This window comes from Oncorhynchus tshawytscha, linkage group LG02, assembly GCF_018296145.1.
Source record: "Oncorhynchus tshawytscha isolate Ot180627B linkage group LG02, Otsh_v2.0, whole genome shotgun sequence".
Classification (NCBI taxonomy): domain Eukaryota; kingdom Metazoa; phylum Chordata; class Actinopteri; order Salmoniformes; family Salmonidae; genus Oncorhynchus; species Oncorhynchus tshawytscha.
In genome coordinates, this window is record NC_056430.1 from 36,761,380 (window position 1) to 36,783,547 (window position 22,168).

At 42.0% G+C, this 22,168-nt stretch overlaps 1 protein-coding gene across 2 annotated transcripts in view; it reads left to right on the forward strand.

The window, feature by feature from the left end:
• Positions 1 to 5,393: 5,393 nt before the first annotated feature.
• Positions 5,394 to 22,168, forward strand: part of LOC112216746 (RNA-binding motif, single-stranded-interacting protein 2) — a 54,756-nt gene continuing 37,981 nt past the window's right edge. The window contains exon 1 of one of the 2 annotated variants that reach the window (XM_024376796.2): positions 5,394 to 5,561. In XM_024376796.2, the coding sequence (XP_024232564.1) occupies positions 5,490 to 5,561 (72 nt within the window). In that variant the 5' untranslated portion in view covers positions 5,394 to 5,489. Of the gene's footprint in view, positions 5,562 to 5,610; positions 5,749 to 22,168 lie in introns of those variants that run through there. The other variant, XM_024376803.2, reaches the window with a different exon arrangement.

The following is a 22,168-nucleotide window of genomic DNA, read 5'->3' on the forward strand; positions in this document are numbered from 1 at the left end:
TGCCCTCCATTTGGCAAATCTAACCATAACTCTATCTGCCTGATTCCTGCTTACAAGCAAAAACTCAAACAGGAAGTACTGCATTTGTAAATGATGTCGGAGTGCTACCAGAAGAGCTAAATGTCTTCTATGCTCGCTTTGAGGCAAGCAACACTGAACCATGCATGAGAGCACCGGGTTGGACACTGTGATCACGCTCTCCGTAGAAAATGTGAGTAAGCCGTTAAACAGGTTAAACATTCCGACAGATTACCAGGACGTGTATTCAGAGCATGCGCTGACCAGCTGGCAAGTGTCTTCACTGATATTTTCAACCTCTCCCTGACCCAGTCTGTAATACCTATATGTTTCAAGCAGACCACCATAGTCCCTGTGCCCAAGAACGCCAAGCTAACCTGTCTAAGTGACTATCGCACCGTAGCATTCATATCTGTAGCTATGAAATGCTTCGAAAGGCTGGTCATGGCTCACATTAACACCATCATCTCAGACACCTTTGACCCACTCCAATTCGCATACCGCCCCAAGAGATCCACAGATGACACAATCTCTACACTTCCTATTCCCACTTGGACAAAAGGAACACATGTGAGAATGCTGTTTAATGACTACAGCTCAGCATTCAACAGCATAGTGCTCTTCAAACTCATCACTAAGCTAAGGACCCTGGGACTGAACACCTCCCTCCGCAACTGGATACTTGACTTCCTGATGGGACTCCCCCAGGTGGTGAGGGTAGGCAACAACACATCTGCCAGGATGACCCTCAACACGGGGGCCCATCAGGGGTGCCTTCATAGTCCCTTCCTGTATTCCCTGTTCACTCATGACTGCGTGGCTGCTCACAACTTCAACAACATCATTAAGTTTGCAGACAACACAACGGTGATAGGCCTGATCACTGAAGATGATAAGGCAGCCTATAGGGAGGAGGTCAGAGACCTGGCAGTGTGGTGCCAGGACAACAACCTCTCACTCAACCTCAGCAAGAAAAAGGAGCTGATCGTGGACTACAGGACACAGAGGGCCGAGCACACCCCCATTCACATTGATGAAGCCGTGGTGTAGCGGGTTGAGAGCTACAGCTGCACCATTGAAAGCATGTTGACTGGCTGCATCACTGCTTGGTATGGCAACTGCTTGGCATCCGATTGCAAAGTGCTACAGAGGGTAGTGTGAATGGCCCAGTACATCACTGGCATCCAGACCTCTATACCAGACAGTGTCAGAGGAAGGCCCTAAAAATTGTCAAAGACTCCAGCCACCCAAGACATAGACTGTTCTAACTACTACCTCATGGAAGGCGGTACCGATCCACCAAGTCTGGAACCAACAGCAGCCTCTAGGTGCTAGTGATGGCTATTTAACAGTCTGACAGCCTTGAGATAGAAGCTGTTTTTCAGTCTCTCGGTCCCAACTTTAATGCACCTGTACAGACCTCACCTTCTGGATGATAGCGGGGTAAACAGGCAGTGGCTCAGTTGGTTGTTGTCCTTGATGATCTTTTTGGGCTTCCTGTGAGATCGGGTACTGTAAGTGTCCTGGAGGGCAGGTAGTTTGCCCCCGGTGATACATTGGGCAGACTGCACCACCCTCTGGAGAGCCCTGCGGTTGCGGTCAGTGCAGTTGCAGTACTAAGTGGTGATACAGCCCAATAGGATGCTTTCAATTGTGCATATGTAAAGACTTGTGAGGGTTTTAGGTACCAAGCCAAATTTCTGCAGCCTCCTGAGGTTGAAGAGGCGTTGTTGACTATGAACCCTTTATAAATGATATGTTAATGTAAAGTGCTACTGAAATATATTATCTGAATGTTATTGTGTCTGGCCGTTTCAAAAACAAATACACCTGCTCAGATGAAAACAACAACATTCCCACTGAGCACAAAAGAGGAGGGGTGGTTAGCTGTATTCACAAAATGTCAGAACAGGCTACTAGGGGGAATCCAGAGAAGGCTGCTAGGGGGAATCCAGAGAAAAAAAGTTTACCATTGTGCAGACTGTGACTTTTTGCTATCACACCCTCACTCTTTGCTTACACGTTCCTTTCTTTCATTTGCATTAGCATTTGCCAGACATGAGAGTGCATTTAGAACACATGAATAGTACATTATTAATCCATGAAGATTAACCATATATATAACTGAACAGCTACAGGAACAGTTAATGTGCACAAAGCATTTTAAAAGCTGTAAAACACTAGTGTAACATCCACTTCCAACTCACACTCTCAAACACATAGATCCCCTGAACACAGCTCACGCTCCAGATCCCAATCACCTGAATTCTGATCACCTGTTCACACACCTGTATGTCATTATCACACACTATTTAGTTCAGTTCTTTGCACCCCATCTTTGTGAGGTATTGTTTTGTGACACACTTCTATTCGGAGCTCTGTTTTTCCCATAAACTAATCATCCTGTGTATGATAGTTGTGGCCTGCCTCACTTAACGACGGCTTTTGCCTATTCCCTGCCTGTACGGATTTCCTGTTATCAACCTATTGCCTGATCTCCCATACAACATTACTAGCCTTTTCCCTGCCTGTTTTATTGCCTTTTTGGACCCCCTGTGTATGACCTTCTGCTTGCCCCTGGACCCAGCTACCTGCCTCCTTCTGTGGTCCTTTACCAATAAACACCTGCTGCACCCTGCACTTGAAACCAGCTCTCTGTCTCCCATTGTGTTCATTACAACTTGTGGAAGACTGTGGTGTAGATATGTCATCTCTGTTTTCATTCGTCATATACATCACTATCATGTATTCTGAGAACAACCAGTCCTTTATGTTGCTCTAAAATATATCATTGGTGCATTAGCCTAAACGAGCAACAAAATACTGTTCTGTCATTCAGACACTACACACAAACTCAAGTCCCACACACTTACACACACAAACACACGCAAACATGCATATAATGAACAATGCCCATATGCACGCACAAACACAACGGACATGTTGTTTTTCTTCTGTTGACGACAGATGGGGCTTGTGCACCAACTACACACCTCCCCTTTAAACCTCTACAAAGCCCCAGACCTCCCCTTTCACACACTATGAAACACATTCCAGCTCTCAGGAACAGCACTGACTCACTGATGCTGTCTGTGTGTGGTCTCTTCTGGAGACGATCACTTTGATCTGGAGGATGGAGTCACCAATACACATGTTGTCTCAGTCTATGGAATTCTTTCTGTGCATCTGGTCGTCTGTGTACAGTATGTGTGTGGTCTAACTTTACTATACTTTTGGGTTCCAAAAGTCCTCCCAAGGATAGTAAAACAAGGAACATTTGACAAGTGGAGACATTTTGCCAGTACCCAAAAGGAAAAATGCTATTTTGGCTTAGGGTTTACATTTTTAGGTTTAGAATTAAGGTTAGGACTTGGGGTTAGGTTTAAGGTTAGAGTATCCTGATTTTAAATGAGAATACATTTTTGGGTCATCACTTGCACAGTAAAACCAACGAATGTGTGTATGTCTGTTTAAATAGATTCCCATTGTTGCTTAATTAAAATGTGTTCTCTCTCTCTCTCTCTCTCTCTCTCTCTCTCCCTCTCCAAGGCACCTGTGTTCTGACTGCGTCTCTGCTCTTTCTCCTCCTGCTCTGTGTACATTCTGACCTTGAACACGACGCTGACAGTCTCAATGACTCAACCCCCTAACTAATTTCCTCACACAGACACGCATGAACCCCCGGAACTATTTACTACTGCCATTCACATCAATGGGACACACACCATCCCTCCCCTTCCTCCCACTTCCACCCCACTTTGATGTTGGTGCACTGTTTATTCCCACAAAAGTGTTGTTTTGAGCTGGGTGTGTAGATGTATGGGGGATAATGGGTTCTCCCCATGCAAGGAGGTGGAGAATTGATCAAGTGTCTTCAGAATTGATCAAGTGAAAAATTATTTAAAAAAGAATCCCTTTCTACATGTGTAAAGGAGTATGTTAAAAAAAACTAAAAAACTACTAACTAAGTAGGCTGTTGTTGGAGCATCAGATATGGTATTGATTATATATGTCACTGGTTTGACCCTGATCAAGACTTAGAAACTACTTCAATGTCCCTGTGAGACCCAGAAGAGTGCTGAGGCTAAACAGTGTTTAGGTTTAGGGGGAGTCACAAAACAGAAGGGATTACTGCCACATACACACACACACAAATTACACACATTTCTCTTTCATGTGTGCACACATTTTCGTACGCACATACACGCATATACTATACAAACACACACATGCAATACTTGGGCACCACAGAGGTAATCAGTGGGGATTTAAAAGTCAGAACACTCAGGGTGGAAGGGGCTTGGGTTGCTTAGCGACGGGCCTGTTGATGTCCAAACAATGTTAGCGTCATCAGAGCGGGGTTCTGCTGAGTGCAACAATGTCACTTGTGTTATCTGTCCCCCGTCTGCAGCTAGTCAGTGGAATGCTCCAACCCAACAGCCGTCGGGGCAGACAGACATGACTTAGCCTACATCTCTGAGACACATTAACAGTGACACACTCTCTCTAAAACACACACTATAGGCTAGGTATGCACTCAAACAAACACATGCAAACTCATGCACATCCAGTTGCAGCACACAAGCAATCTCACAGATGATTGTAAAGTATTCAACTAGTATACAATGTTGTATACACACACAGACAGACAGACACCCACCACACACACACCACTTAATTCTGGAATAGTTTGAGGATGATCTCTCATAACTGTCTCTCACCTAACACATTTGTGCAAGACGTCATGAAGAGAAAAAACATTTCCATGAAGGAAAATTAGGAATAGGGTCATGTCCACAAAGCACTGTGCTGCTCCATAGGAGCGGGATGCATTCTCCAGGGGAAGGGGATAGGGATGCAACATGCTGGAGGATTATGAAAACTCTTGAAGGAATAATTGCTTTTCAGATGAATTAAAAACAAGGTGAAATGTCTATTTTGTTTTCTAATGGTAGCTTCTTTGAATATCAATTCCATAATAGGTGACATATCAAAGAGAGAGACTTTTAAAGAGTGAGACTTTTAAAACTAATTATTCGAATTGCAACACATTGATATTTTAAGTGGATTTCTGCCAGTTTTAGACCTTAATAAACAAGGACATAAAATGGATCAAATCTCACAAGTATCCATATTTCTGTGGTGCACAATTTCAGTAAAGGATCAAATACTTTGCGCTCTGGAACATTGTTGATTCGGTTTAGATAAGATTTTACATAGCAGAACTTTGACAACCTATTGCCAATTACAGTCGTTATGTTTGGCTATCAGAAACCGTTCCATCGGCACGGTTGGTTTTTGGCGCGCTAGGACCCAGACGCGTGAAAGCGCAGCGCTTGGCCGCGAGCAGCAGCACTGGCGGCAGCGGGGCTCGGATCGCTTCCCCTGATTCCAAGCTTAACTTCCCGAGCTGCTGACGTCACTTGGCAGCCTGGGCTGTACTCGCCGCTCCATACATAGCGCCGAGAAAAATGCTGCTCTCCGTACCGCCAAGGACAGGAATCAATCCATACAACGGCTATAACAGCAGAAACGGCAAAAAGGTAAACCCTTTTCTGTTTTTTGTGCGCTCCCGGTCGACCAGTGGGACAACACGCCCGTGTCAGTGGCGACAGAAATCTGTGTAGTGCGTGACAGCAATCTGCAGTGTCCTTGAAAAGCGAATCGTACCAAACCAACTTCGTTCTCCGTGGAGAAAATTGCTGCTCACTATTCTGCACCCCCACTGTGGTATGTGTAAAAACTGCTATTCGGTGGTCCGGGCATCGATGCAACCTATATATTTAGTTTTTATTCACGATTTGGGAATTCAACCGTAGAGAGCAATACACGAACCATATACTTCTGTTCAGTCATTAGAAAAAGTCAGTAATGGATACAAACTTTTATGGGCAACTGTACAGTATTGGGTCAGTGTACGTCTGTGCGTAAATGTGAATCAGAAAAGGTGGGGGTGGGGTGCAGATGAGGGAGACAGGGAATGTGTTATTCAATGTAGCCTTAATTGATTTCAGTCTCCTTTTCGGGATGGTGAACAATGAACAGTGATATCAAGTGTCAAATCAAGTATCCATTGTCTACGCAGCCGCGTAAGTTTGGCAAAGTTTTTTTTTTTTTAAGGCAAAGATGCCCCACCCCTTGAAAGAACCCACCATTGTGACGATACCCACTTTCCCCAAATTATGAATAACAAAATAACAGTTACATTCAAAATACTGTAATGTTGTAGCCAGCAACAATCAATCTGCAACTGAAACGTTACAATTAACGTCGGGGATTGGACATTATTAAACATTGTAATATAACACATCTACAATGTAGTCTACCGCTTATGTAACAGTAATAATACTTTTTTTTTGGTTTAAATTGTTTTTATGGCCTTACTATTAACGAGATTTTACAATTTTATTACAACATATATTTTGTTATTATATTGATTAAGATTATTCGATTTTCTGTTGCATTAATGTTGAGTTCAAAATAAACACAATACAAGATCAAAGCCAAAGCTATTGGTATCTATTAATGCAACACCTGACATATTTGATCAGTTATGCTGTAGCCATAATAGTTTTGCCACAAAGAGAAATGCAATCGTGTTTTCATAGTTGTTCTGATGAAGTGAGGTTACCATAATTAACAGCATTTCAGTCTCTCTCTGGAATATGAACATAGGCTAGAACGTTACATTTTAATGAAGGTGTTTTACTTAACTGTCATCAACTAAATGACTATATACCAAATGAAGATATATCTCATCAGCCTTTCAAATTCGGCACATTTCAGTGTTGGTTAGGTGGCTCTTGGATGCATTTACACAACAGGAAAAACTCACATTGTTGAAACAATGCTTTTATATGAATATATTTGCATGTAAAATGTGGCCTGTCTTTTATTATGTTGCTTGCCTGCCAAAGAGGCCTTTGAATAGTGTTTGGTATCCTTTCAAAGCCTCGGTCCTGTTGTGCAGGCCTGCCTGTGGCTGCTTGTGTTTACCTTTCCTCTACAAGAGCCTGATGTCATTTGTATTGCTTGAAGGAGGAGGAGGGTGTGGTCCTTTTCTCTGTTGCATCAGAGAGGGAGAGATAGACAGAGAGTGAGAAAGAGAGAGCGAGAAAGAGAGCGAGAGATACAGGACTAAATTAATACACCAATCTGTGACGATGCTAATTTTAGAAGTACATTGTCTTGTTGTGACATATTACTATATCTATCATGTCTAGACAATCATGTCTGCTACATCACTGAATTGAAACTGAAACAACGGACATCTTCAGTTATCATACAATTGGCCTAATTTTATTACTGTATTACTGGGGTAAGATTATTGTGATTTAGGGATTGGGGGAAACTAGGGGAATCAGGTTCCAGGAGTAAAATCATTAGCCGGTTAGAGTTCTAGGATTTTGTTTCTATAGGTGATTTCCCAAAGTGACTTTTCTTTCTCAAATTCCGCTTCTTCCAATGGGTGATATCAGTGTACTCTATTTCCTCTGTTTTCCTTGATGAGATATGTTACAAAATGTATAATGTGACTGGTTGAATCAAAGGAAGAGGATGTGTTCCTGTTTCACAAGCTTTGGCCTGATTTCCCCTGTATTCTTGACTTTACTGCCATCATTCTGGCATGATGTCACTCCATGAAACTCAACTGACTCCTTAGGGATAAACATTACGAATGCTCCATAGAAATGTGCACTCCTAAGAAGACGATCAACCTACTCCGAGTGTACAAAAAATTAAGAACACCTTCCTAATGTACACCTTCCTAATACTATCATACCCTGTTCAAAGGCATGTCAATATTTTGTCTTGCCCATTCACCCTCTGAATGGCACATGCATTCCATGTCTCAATTGTGTCAATGCTTGAAATTAATTCTTTAAACGGTCTCCATCCCCTTCATCTGCACTGATTTGAAGTGGATTTAACAAGTGTGACATCAATAAGGGATCATAGTTTTCACCTTTATCCACCTGATCAGTCTATGTCATGGAAAGACCAGGTGTTCTTAATGTTTTGTACACTCAGTGTATATACTATAGTATTCTAAGTAGCCTGTGTTACACTGTAGGGCTTATGAGCAAGGACATAACAGTCACAGTCCATATGAAACAGTGTATATCAAATATATTATGATTCATTTATTGAGAGCTGAAATGTAATGACGACAACAAGCATAATATTTCTTCAGTGACAGTTTGAGTTCTGGTTCATAAGGTTAAGGCTTGATGATTGAGTAGCTTAAGCTACCGCTGTGAACTAATGTTTATTGATATCGAGAGAGAGAGAAAGAATGAAAAGGTTTCTTTCCTAAGGATAGACTTTTTGAGTTACAATTTTACATATTCTCAGCACAGACAGATTTAAACAAGTTGCTGTTCCCTCTGTATTTCAGTAATACCAATATTTCTACATTAAAGGGAAGGGAGATAGCCAGCATGTTGGTGCATTGCAGGCAACGGTCAAATATCTACGCTAATCCTGTTTTTGTTTATGTTTAGAAATTGGTCTGTGTGGTGGAGTCCACTATGATGTCATATGCACTAAGATGTGTGGAGAGATTCCTTGAATATCTCTCTCCCCCTCTCTGTTTCTCTGTCTTTCCCCATCAACTTGTCTCTCTCCCAAACTCCATCTCCAACCCTCTCTGTCTCTCTCGCTCTCCCCCACTCTCGCTCTCTCTTTCTCTCGCCCTCTGTCTTTCTCTCTCCCTCCCTCTCTCTCTCCCTCCCTCTGTCTCGCTCTCCCTCACTCTCACTCTCTCTCCCTCTGTCTTTCTCTCTCCCTCCCTCCCTCTCCCTCTCTCTCTCCCTCCCTCTCCATCCCTCTCTCTCTCCCTCCCTCTCTCTCTCTCTCTCCCTCCCTCTCCCTCTCCCTCTCCCTCTCTCTCCTCCCTCTCTCTCTCTCTCTCTCCGTCTCCTTCTGTCAAGCGTTCCCGTATACCTGAGCGGCTGGCAGGAGTAAATAAGAGACAGAACACAAAATATACAGCGTGCTGAGCTGAGGGCTGAAAAAAGAGCCCTTTGTGTGTGGGAGGTGATTAGCAACCAGATGGCACCAGGGGTTTGGTTACTGTGGTGCCTCCAGAGTCACCTGCTCATCCTCCTCTGCCTGCCCCACTATCTCAGTTTCTCTCCTTTCCTGAATTTCCTGGTAGAAAATATAAAACGAGGAGGCAGGTTAATCCAAACCAAAGACTGAATGTTTCTATACAGTATTGTGCTCTTTTGTATGTGCACATTTGTTTGTTTTTTGCAATCAAATTGAGTACTCAATTAATGTGAATGAATGATGATTGAATGGCAGATGTCATTTGCAAGGTTTATCATTGTTTTATTGAGTGTTAATATATGCTGGTGTTTAGTGCTAAAACCCATGATAAAATAAATTATACAAAAGGCATGGTGCCTTGTCTTTGTAAGAGGATACCCTTCAATCTATAAAGATGGAAAAATGTTATTGAATGGCAATAACATACAGCGGTCTCTCTCTTTAATACCTATGACTAAGTATTAAAATGCAACATGAAAATAAACTTAAGCGACCACAACAAGTACCTGTTTATGAGGGAAAGATCTGTGAGTGTTCCACAAAAAGGCTATTCACTGTAAGATCCCCTAAGGAGGCCTGGTGGAAGTGAGGCCCTACATGCCTTTCCTTTGAGTTAAACCATTTCATACTTTCACTTTCAACCCCCAAAAACCTTTGAAATATCACCAACATTGTAGGATGCTAGCCCTAATGTAAACCAGGGGGCTTACTTTCAGTCCTCTTTTGGCTTTCATGTTCCTTTCTTTGGTGCTGAGAGATCTGAGTAGGGTAGATGACAGCTATGGAATTTTTTGAATCTAAAAAAATATGCGCCACACAACAATGGGTGTTTGTTCGTATGTCTGAAAGGCTCAGAAGATGTCTGACATGCTCACCAAGTTGTGTATCTTGTCATGACCAGGCTTGCCTTCATCCATAAATGTATTTTATTTTACTGCATGCACATAGAATTTTATCGAATGTAGCCGCCTAACCAACTTAAGAAAATATATTTAAGCTTAGTAAATTCAATCTTCTCACGAATAGACCATTTCAGTATGTCCTTTTTTAGAAAAGGTATGAAATTCAAATCGAGAAATAACATGTCTTCTCCATGAAATCGGCCGTCACTAGTTAAGACAGCCACAAAGTCATAATTATGGTTCAACATCGCCATTTCTAAAATGTATCTTAAAATCTGATTTTAAACCTAACCCTAACATTTACTCTAACCTTAACCGCAAATCTAACCTAATGCCTAATTGTAACCTTAAATGAATGCCAAAAATAAATGTATTTTTGTCCATTTTGACTTTGTGGCTGTGTTATCTAGTGGAAACCCCATCTAGAGTCGATTGACGCGCCGGTACGTCTATCTAAGTAACAAAATAACATAATCTACATCAAAATCCGTCAGTCTAAACTAGAGATACCTGTGTTTTTGCTTTGGATGCATCTCAATCCACCATATCTGCCTATGTCGCACTTCCGCATCTGCGGTGAAAGGTGACAGAGCTAGAGCGGTATGTCAGACCATAAGACATCTTGAAAATTGGTCTTCTAACGAAATGTCTGTAGTGTCCGAATGGTTTAACCTATTATGACCATGCTATGGAAAGGGGGTGTTCTCAAAAACACATGCTGTTCTCCGTTTTGCTCTATGGCGCCCAGAAGTGTCACAGACTCTTCTGAAGATAATCAGCACCTGGTTAAAAACAATTATGAAAGTAGTTTTATGCCTACCCCCAAAATGGGTTAAATATGTGTACAAAAAAAAGTTTCCTGAGCTTTCATATCCTACATATAGGACACACACTTGTTTCTTATTATGTACCTTTTTAAAATGTATTTTCCATTTATGAATGTGTTATTCAATGCGTTTCTCTGGGCTATAGTAGTATAGTAGCTATATTTTATACCTAAAGGGGTCCTAAAATTCAAAATCAAATAGCTAAAAGATCCATAGTATGACCACCCCCCACCCCAAAAAAATACATTTAAACTCAGTTGTTCACAATTCCTGACATTTATTCCTAGTAAACATTCCCTCTCTTAGGTTAGTTAGGAGAATTATTTATTTCAGCTTTTATTTCTTTCATCACATTCCCAGTGGGTCAGAAGTTTACATACACTCAATTAGTATTTGTTAGCATTGCCTTTAAATTGTTTAACTTGGGTCAAACGTTTCGGGTAGCCTTTCACAAGCTTCCCACAGTAAGTTGGGTGAATTTTGGCCCATTCTTCCTGACAGAGCTGGTGTAACTGAGTCAGGTTTGTAGGCCTCCTTGATCGCACACGCTTTTTCAGTTCTGCCCACAAATTTTCTATAGGATTGAGGTCAGGGCTTTGTGATGGCCACTCCCATACCTTGATTTTTCCTCTCCTTAGGCCATTTTGCCACAACTTTGGAAGACCCATTTGCGACCAAGCTTTAACTTCCTGTCTGAGATGTTGCTTCAATATATCCACATAATTTTCCTGCCTCATAATGCAATCTATTTTGTGAAGTGCACCAGTCCCTCCTGCAGCAAAACACCCCCACAACATGATGCTGCCACCCCCGTGCTTCACGGTTGGGATGGTGTTCTTCGAAACATAACGATGGTCATTATGGCCAAACAGCTCTATTGTTGTTTCATCAGACCAGAGGACATTTCTCCAAAAAGTATGATCTTTGTCCCCATGTGCAGTTGCAAACCTTAATCTGGCTTTTTTATGGCGGTTTTGGAGCAGTGGATTCTTCCTTGCTGAGCGGCCTTTCAGGTTATGTCGATATAGGACTTGTTTTACTGTGGATATAGATACTTTTGTACCGGTTTCCTCCAGCATCTTCACAAGGTCCTTTGCTGTTCTTCTGGGATTGATTTGCAATTTTCTCACCAAAGTACGTTAATCTCTAGGAGACAGAATGCGTCTCCTTCTTGAGCGGTATGACGGCTGAGTGGTCCCATGGTGTTTAAACTTGCATACTATTGTTTGTACAGATGAAAATGGTACCTTCTGGCGTTTGGACTTGTGGAGGTCTACAATTTTTTTTCTGAGATCTTGATTAATTTCTTTTGATTTTCCCATGATGTCAAGCAAAGAGGCACTGAGTTTGTTGGCAGGCCTTGAAATACATCCACAGGTACACCTCCAATTGACTCAAATTAAATCAGTTAGCCTATCAGAAGCTGCTAAAGCCATGACATCATTTTCTGGAGTTTTCCAAGCAGTTTAAAGGCACAGCCAACTTAGTGTATGTAAACATCTGACCAACTGGAATTGTGATACAGTGAATTATAAGTGAAATAATCTGTCTGTAAACAATTGTTGGAAAAATGACTTGTGTCATGCACAAAATAGATGTCCTAACCGACTTGCCAAAACTATAGTTTGTTAACAAGAAATTTGTGGAGTGGTTGAAAAACGAGTTTTAATGACTCCAACCTAAGTATATGTAAACTTCCGACTTCAACTGTATATTTAGTATCTCTACTAGTAAGTCTTCTGTTGGGTGTCTGTGCTTTGTTACAGACTTGGTACAGTGCCTTGCGAAAGTATTCGGCCCCCTTGAAATTTTGAAATATCCAATAAATGTTGTTCCACTTCATGATTGTGTCCCACTTGTTGTTGATTCTTCACAAAAAAAATACAGTTTTATATCTTTATGTTTGAAGCCTGAAATGTGGCAAAAGGTCGCAAAGTTCAAGGGGGCCGAATACTTTCGCAAGGCACTGTATATCTGGCCGTTGTTATATTGTCTCCTTTGTATTGTCTCCTTTGTAGACTATGTCATGGATAATACTCTGTGTAAGAGCCAGTTAAAATAAGTCTGGGCTTTTAAGTCCCGTATAGAAACATGCACAAACCTTTTGTCCCCCGGGGGAATATCAAAGAGGCCTTCTCAAACATGGACACATTGTTCTTTTCAGCAACATCAACTACCAGGGGGATGTATTATCAGACACTACACATTTATGCATTTTAAGCTGGGCTGGTGTAGTGGATAGGTGGAATAGTTGCAGGCAGTGGCTTCATTCCAGGCTGACTGCATTGCAGACGCCTGCCAGATCTGACAACGCCTGAATAGGTGTTTACCATATCAGCTAAGCATATCATATGACATTACAATCTGATTCCCAACCTTGCAGTCGATGGGAAGGTACATGTGTTAGTTGATGCAAAGCAACAACTGCAATGTAGTTGGCCTGGAATGCGACCACTGGTGTAGTGGATGGGTGGGGTAGGTTCAGTATGTTCTACTGGTGTAGTGGAGGGTTGGGATTGGTGCAGTCCGTGAGTAAGGTTTACTGATGTAGTGGCTTGACACTGGATCAACTTGGCCGGGGGAAGTCGCCTTTGTCCCGCTGGCCCCGCTCCAGCTGTATGTTTACCTAAGTCTCTGTCATTGTTTAATGCATCAGACATTTGAAAGTGGTCTCTCCCTCCATTGCCAATCACATGAGTAGTACAAGGTGAGCAGGTATAGAGAGCAAGAAAAAGGGGGAGAGAGAGAGAGAAACAGAGGGAGGGAGAGTCCTTGGAGAAAGCACAGCTGTCTGAAATATGATGCCAAGCACTGCAGTGATGCCAGGTACTGACACGAACATTACGCCTGAATGTGAGCAAGAAAGACAAAGAAAAGGATGAAAGAGTTAGAGAGAGAAAAGGGCATGGAAGAGGGATGCAAGGGAGAGAGAGAGGAAGGCAAGAACAGTAGGAGAGAGTGAGAGAGTGAGAGAGTGAGAGAGCGAGAGAGGGTACTAGGGGAGAAGCGGGGGGGCCTGTTTGTCCTTTGTCACCTGGTAGGAATGCAGAGTGGCTGTCTGGCTGGCTGATGAACATGACTGATCAGGAGCGAAAATAAAGGGATGTCCTGTCTGCCTCTGTGTGCTCTATCAGCCTGCCAACTATAACCCACAGCACCGGAACGTTCAGCCTATGTTCAGAGTAACGTTTGCCAGTCACCTGAGGCCAAGGCCGAGAATAATGACTTTCTTTTACTGTAAGCAACCAAGCCCATAGCTTTGTGGTCGTACCGTGTTGGCTGGAGAACAGGATAAGGAAAAGTAACTATTTGGTGGATCTGAGAGCACAGTTGAAGAATAGATGGATTTCATTATCAGATACGTTATACATAGATTCAAATGTTGAATGATCTACTGTAGTTTTAATATCAAATTGACTCATTGGGTTTAATGTTGCAAAAACGTTAAGCATTTTACGACAAGTCTTTAGTCTAAATGTACTCAAATGTGGGCTATTTTCTTGGCTCTGAAAGAGTATTTCTAGTTTATCAAATATTTTCTCAACTAACCGAATTACGTATCAAAAAGACTATGTAATTTGGACCAACTGGAGGCTGCTTCTCAGACAGTTCACAAATTTGTATGTCACCGTCCTCTCCTTTTGGTGGTGGGAACAAATGTTCCAGCTATAGGATACAGGAAACCAGCTATAAACAGACAAGCCCAACAGGAAGAAAAAGTTAGAAACAGAGAGCAAGACCGACAGAGTTATATCTAAGGGAGAAGAGGTTTTGCGCTCAGATTTCCTGAAACTATTAAACAACAGTGTGGCCTATAAAATGGTCAGTGAACAGCAGTGTCTTCTATCCCAGGCCATTCTTCTGCCCATCATGGAGGAAATGGGGAATATATGAAAGTTTGTCTGATAAATGGACAGGGAAATGGGAAGCATTTCAGTGTAATGCAGATTGGGTAGCCTAGTCTGAGTGGAAATTGTCAGGTTGGTAGCAGAGGGACTGCTGAAGGAAAACGAGTTGAGGTTTTAGTGTTATCCTGTGTGTGTGTGTGTGTGTGTGTGTGTGTGTGTGTGTGTGTGTGTGTGTGTGTGTGTGTGTGTGTGTGTGTGTGTGTGTGTGTGTGTGTGTGTGTGTGTGTGTGTGTGCGTGCGTGCGTGCATGTGTGCGTGTGCCCTGGAAACGAGAGTGGTCACAGGATAAGGTTACTATTATGAGTTAGTCTGAGGTGGCTGCATGGTCAGAGAGACAGGTTGGAAACCCAGACCCACTTCCCTACAGACAAAGATAGCCAAGCTAGACTGTGTGAATGTAACAAGTACCTTTGTGAATGAGTTCATTACAAGCAGAAAGCTACAGGCTATTTAGCCACTAGGTTTGGTATGATGGAATTACAGGCTCTATAGCCACTAAGTTTGGTATGATGGAATTACAGGCTCTGTAGCCACTAGGTTTGGTGTGACGGAAGCAGCTCCAGTCTACTCAACATCACACATACTTGCTGTGGTCATAATCCCTCATTTTGGGAAATGGAGAGCAATTAGATTGTTTTGATCATCCACAGCAACTTTGTGTGTAGCCCTAGTTAAAGGTTACTGTAGAAATCATGTTCCTATAAAGATGTGGGCACACCATTCCTGCAGGTTTTCTATTCTACATAGGACACACACAAACACACCGACATTCATTTCTAGAGTTACGAATATATAATGATCAGTATTCATGTGTTCATTACAAAAAAAGAGTGAGAAAGGTATTTGCTGGAAAATGACTGCACACCGTTAACACCAAGTGGGTGCACTGGTGTGTGTGGTGTAGTGTGCTCCCCGGGACTGCTGCACAGAAGAAATATCAGCTTGCGTAGAGAAGCACGAGATTGAACTTCACTCAACTTTCTAGTTCCCCTTTCGTTTTCCCCTTTAGTTTCCCTCTACAGTGAGAATTGTGATCGAATCAACGCAATATACTGATTGCAACATATCGAAACAAAACAAACTATGCAAGAGATTTTCTTGTAGGCAGTGTGCATTGGAGTAGGATTCTATTACATTGACAGGCACGACCCATACTCTACCAAACTGGTGCGCCATAACCAATCAGAGCTGCAGTCTCCCTATATTCAAATAGACCATTGCCATATATGGATCTGTGCCATTCACTTTGAACAGGACTGTGTTCACAGTATGAGTGGTCGTGAGCTGTGCCTGTTTTGAGATCAAAGCGAGAGTTGCATGTAGCCAGTGTGCACATTTGTGCATATTCTTTGCCATTAAGTGAGTTATTAGCCCAGTTATAGCTCATTTCTAGTCAGCAATGGGTGGAGTGGTTTCTTCCTCCAAGAGCACAAAACATGCATTTCTAGCCATCTTTGAAAAACGAGTCAGGTTAACAGCTTTTTTGTCTTAAAGGTAAGCTAAGTAGCCATTAGGCAGAGGTTAGCACAATTTGTCTGATTCTCGGTAATAATGTTATGGGATAATAATGAATTTTATTTTGTAAAATGGTTTCTTGCATCAAACAACACAATATTTTCGGTCACCTCCTTATCTGAAGGACAAGTTGATAAACAGGTTAATGTCAAGCCATGCATGTTTTTTTTTTCAAAAGTCTTATGAAATGTAGGCCTATGTTGAACACCGCACATTGGCTGCTACTGTTGGCTGAATGATAGAACAGCTATTTCCATGTTAATATATTATGGGATGCATTTTCTCCCATTGTTTTTGATGTTAGTCCACTCTGAAAGGTCTACATAATGAACAAATAGCCACAGTAGCCTACTTGACCACTGTTATAATTGTAACTTAAAGTGGGTACAGCCTCAATGATCACAGTAAACGCGCACCAAAAGTTGCACAGAATTTTCAAATCTGCTCTGTGGTTGTATAGTGTGTGTGTGTGTGTGTGTGTGAGGGAAAGAGAGAGAGAGGAGGGGGGGAGAAAGGGAGAGAGTGAAGGGGACACTAAAACTCCCCCATCTTTTTGTGTTTTAATTTGACCAGGGCATGCCCACATGTCATCTAACATGAGCAAATACAGAGAATCTTTTCAGGCTGAATCAGCATTGGAGGACCTGGAGAAATGAGCCTGCGCCTGGGCTTCAGGGGGTTCAGTGGCGGCTCATATGGGGGGGATATCTCCTTTTTTTGTTCAGGGGACACAAAGGGGGACACTGTGTCCCTGTGGATGAGGTGTAATTAGCGAGATTCGGCCCCTGCTCTTGACTCGCCCCTCTGTGTCTCGACCCCCCTCACTGAGGTATTCCTAAACATGGGGAGTCTGATCTGTAGACAAATTGACCCATTGTACCCCTGGTGCAGTTCGTCCACTGAGCCTGGCCTAATTAGAACCCCTTCAGGAGACAAGCAGGGAACAGGACAGGGCCTCTATAGGAGAGCAATACTATAGGCAGTATTCTACAAATCACCTAGGAATAGGCTACTGCAGAGGCGCTGGCAAGGATGAAGAATATTTTTCATTTTTCATTAGTCAAACGACACGTGGCGGTTCGATTGGGAAGGTGAATGGAATGCTTCAGTTGTCTTAAGAAATGGAATTAAACACCGCAACAGATCTCAAGGAACTACACTGGACTTTGTGCAAACTGGAAACCGCATATCCTGACTCCGCATTTATTGTAGCTGGGGACTTGAATAAAGCAAATCTATGGAAAACGCTATTGAAGTTCTATCAACACATCACCTGCACTACTCGCTCATCAAGAATTTTTGACCATTGCTACTCCCCCTTCCAGTATGGCTACAATGCCCTCCCCCACCCGCCCTTCAGCAAATCAGATCACTCCTCCATTCTGCTCCTCCCTTCCTATAGGCAGAAACTTAAACAGGAAGTTCCCGTGGTAAATACTGTTCAACTTTGGTCTGACCAATCAGAATCTATGCTTCAAGATTGTTTTGATCACACATCTTGGGATATGTTCCAGGTTGCCCCTGAGAATAATATTGACATATACACTGGCTCTGTGATTGAGTTAATCAGGAAGTGTATAATGGACGTTGTTCCCACTGTGACGATTAGAACTTATCCAAACCAAAAACAGTGGATAGATGGCAGCATTTACGCAAAACTGAAAGCGGGAACTATCGCATTTAACCACAGCAAGGTGACTGGGAACATGGATGAGTACAAACAGTCCAGCTATGCCCTTTGTAAGGCAATCATACAAGCAAAAAGTCAGTAAAGAGACAAAGTGGAGTCACAATTCAACGGCTCAGACACAAGACATAAGTTTTAGGGACTCCAGACAATCATGGATTATAAAGGGAAAACCAGCCATGTTGTAGACATTGATGCCTTGCTCCCGGAGAAGCTAAACACCTTCTTCGCACGCTTTGAGGAAAACACAGTGACCACCGCCGCTCACGAGGACTGTGAGCTCCTGTTCTCCATGGCCGTGGCCAACGTGAGTAAGACATTTAAGGGTGTTAACCCTTGCAAGGCTGCCAGCCCAGACGGAATCCCTAGCCGCGTCCTCAGAGTATGTGCCAACCAGCTGGCTGGAGTGTTTACGCACATATTTAATCTCTCTCTATCCAGTCTATTGTCCCCACTTGCTTCAAGATGTCCACCATTGTTCATGTACCCAAGAAAGCAAAGTTAACTGAACTAAATAACTATCGCCCTGTAGCACTCACTTCTGTCATCATGAAGTGCTTTGAGAGGCTAGTTAAGGATCATATCACCTCCACCTTACCCGACACCCTAGACCCACTATAGTTTGCATATCGCTCCAACAGATCCACGGATGACGCAATCACATTTGCCTTTGCACTGCACACTGCCCTATCCCACCTGAACAAGATGAATACCTATGTAAGAATGCTGTTAATCGACTACAGCTCAGCCTTCAACACCATAGTGCCCTCCAAGCTCATCACTAAGCTTGGGGTCCTGGGTCTGAACTAGAGGCCGACTGATTAATCAGCATGGCCGATTAATTAGGACCGATTTCAAGTTTTCATAACAATCGGTAATCTGCATTTTTGGATGACAATTATGACCGATTACATTGCATTCCATGAGGAAACTGCGTGGCAGGCAGACCACCTGTTACGTGAGTGCGGCAAGAAGCCAAGGTAAGTTGCTAGCTAGCCTTAAACTTATCTTATAAAAAACAATCAATCTTCACAAAGTCACTAGTTAACTACACATGGTTGATGATATTACTAGGTTAACTAGCTTGTCCTGCGTTGCATATAATCAATGCGGTGCCTGTTAATTTATCATTGAATCAGCCTCATTCGCCAAAAGGGGGATGATATAACAAGTGCGCATTCGCGAAAAAAGCACAATCGTTGCACGAATGTACCTAACCATAAACATCAATGCCTTTCTTAAAATCAATACACAGAAGTAAACATTTTTAAACCTGCATATTTAGTTAAAATAAATTCATGTTAGCAGGCAATATTAACTAGGGAAATTGTGTCACTTCTCTTGCGTTCATTGCACGCAGAGTCTGGGTATATGCAACAGTTTGGGCCACCTGGCTCGTTGTGAACTAATTTGCCAGTATTTTACATAATTATGACATAACATTGAAGGTTGTGCAATGTAGCAGCAATATTTAGACTCAGGTCTGCCACCTGTTCGATAAAATACGGAATGGTTCCGTATTTCACTGAAAGAATAAACGTTTTGTTTTCGAAATGATTGTTTCCTGATTTGACCATATTAATGACCAAAGGCTCGTATTTCTGTGTTTATTAAATTATAATTAAGTCTATGATTTGATATTTGATAGAGCAGTCTGACTGAGTGGTGGTAGGCTGCAGCAGGCTTGTAAGAATTCATTCAAACTTTACTATGTTTGCCCTCAGCTCTAAGCAATGCTTGATTCACAGCTCTGTTTATGACTTCAAGACTATCAACTCCTGAGATTAGGCTGGCAATAATGAAGTGCCTATTAGAACATCCAATAGTCAAAGGTATATGAAATACAAATGGTATAGAGAGAAATAGTCAATGCGTTAATAATTCCGATAGTAACTACAACCTAAAACTTCTTAACTGGGAATATTGAAGAACTGGGAATATTGAACCACCAGCTTTCATATGTTCTCATGTTCTGAGCAAGGAACTTAAACGTTAGCTTTTTTACATGGCACATATTGCACTTTTACTTGCTTCTCCAACACTGTGTATTTGCATTATTTAAATCAATTGAGCATGTTTCATTACTTATTTGAGACTAAATAGATGTTATTTATGTATTATATTAAGTTAAAATAAAAGTGTTAATTCAGTATTGTTGTAATTGTCATTATTACAAAAATATATCGGGCAATTAATCGGTATATGCTTTTTTTGCTCCTCCAATAATCAGTATCGGTATCGGCGTTGAAAAATCATAATCGGTCGACCTCTAGTCTGAACCCTGCCCTGTGCAACTGGGTCCTGGACATCCTGATGGGCCGACCCCAGGTGTTGAAGGTAGGCAAAAACACCTCCACTGTTCACCCATGACTACATGGCCACACACATCTCCAACTCAATCATCAAGTTTGCAGACGACACAACAGTGGTAGGCTTGATTACCAACAACGACGAGACAGCCTACAGGGTGGAGGTGAGGACCCTGGCAGAGTGGTGCCAGGAAAATAACCTTTCCCTCAATGACAACAAAATGAAGGAGCTGATCGTGGACTTCAGGAAATAGCAGAGGGAGCACTCCTCCATCCACATCAATAGGGCCGCTGTGGAGAGTGTAAAAAGCTTCAAGTTCCTCAGCGTGCACATCACTAACAACCTGAAATGGTCCATCCACACAGGCAGTCTGGTGACGTAGGCGCAACAGTGCCTCTTCAACCTCAGGAGGCTGAAGGAATTTGGCTTGGCCCCTAAGACCCTCATGAACTTCTACAAATGCACCATTGAGAGCATCCTGTCAGACTGTATCACCACCTGGTATGGCAACTGTACAGTCCGCAACTGCAGGGCTCTCTAGAGGAAGGTGCGGTCAGCCCAACGCATCCCTGGGGACACACTGCCTGCCCCACGGGACATCTACTGCAACCGGTGTCACAGGAACGCCAAGAAGATCATTAAGGACCTCGGGCACCGGAACCACATCCTGTTCAAAGTGATACCATGAAGAAGGCAGAGACAGTACAAGTGCACCAAAGCTGGGACCGAGAGACTGAAAAACAGCTTCTATCTCCAGGCCATCAGACTTAAATTGTCACCACTAGCCAGCCTCTGCCCAGTACCCTACCTTAGAGACTGCTTCCCTATGTACATAGTCATTGAACACTGGTCATTTTAATAATGTTTACATACCGTTTTTCCCACTTCATACAGATCCTTCAGGAACTATTCATACCTCTTGACTTATTCAACATTGTGTTGTGTTACAGCCTGAATTCAAAATGGATGACATATATATTTTTCTCATCCATCTACAGACAATACCCCATAATTACAAAGTAAAAACATTTTTAGACATTTTTGCAAATATATTGAACATGAAATACAGAAATATCTAATTTACATACTGCAAGTATTCACATCCCTGAGTCAATACTTTGTAGAAGCACCTTTGTCAGTAATTACAGCTGTGAGTCTTTCTGGGTAAGTCTCTAGGAGATTTCCACACCTGTGCAACATTTGTCAATTAGTCTTTAAAAAAAATTATTTAACTTCTCTAGAGTAGGGGGCAACATTTGGAATTTTGGATGAAAAGCGTGCCCAAATTAAACTGCCTTCCACTCAGGCCCAGAAGATAGGATATGCATATAATTGGTAGATAATCCAAAAGAAGAAGAAGTTAATCCAAAATCATGTTAAACACTATTATTATTGAGTCCATGCAACTTATTTTGCGACTTGTTAATTAACATTTGACTCCTGAACTTATTTAGGCCATAAATAAAAGGGTTGAATACTTATTGACTCAAAATACTTAATCTTTTAATTTTTTATGAATTAGCAAACATTTCTTAAAACATAATTCCACTTTGACATTATGGGGTCTTTTGTGTAGGCCAGTGACAGAAAAAAATCTAAATTGGATCCATTTTAAATGCAGGCTGACAACTTTCTGAAAGCAATGTATGTACAGTATATACTGCTTTCTAGTCAAGTCTCATCCTATATAGCTACTGCTGTACCCACATTTTGTATTCATATACTGTAAATATACACTACCGGTCAAAAGGTTTAGAACACCTACTCATTCAAGGGTTTGTGTTTATTCTTACTATTTTCTACATTGTAGAATAATTGTGAAGACATCAAAACTATGAAATAACACATATAGAATCATGTAGTAACTAAAAAAGTGTTAAACAAATGCACTTAGAATTTATATTGCTGCAAAGAAACCACTACTAAAGGACACCAATAAGAAGAAGA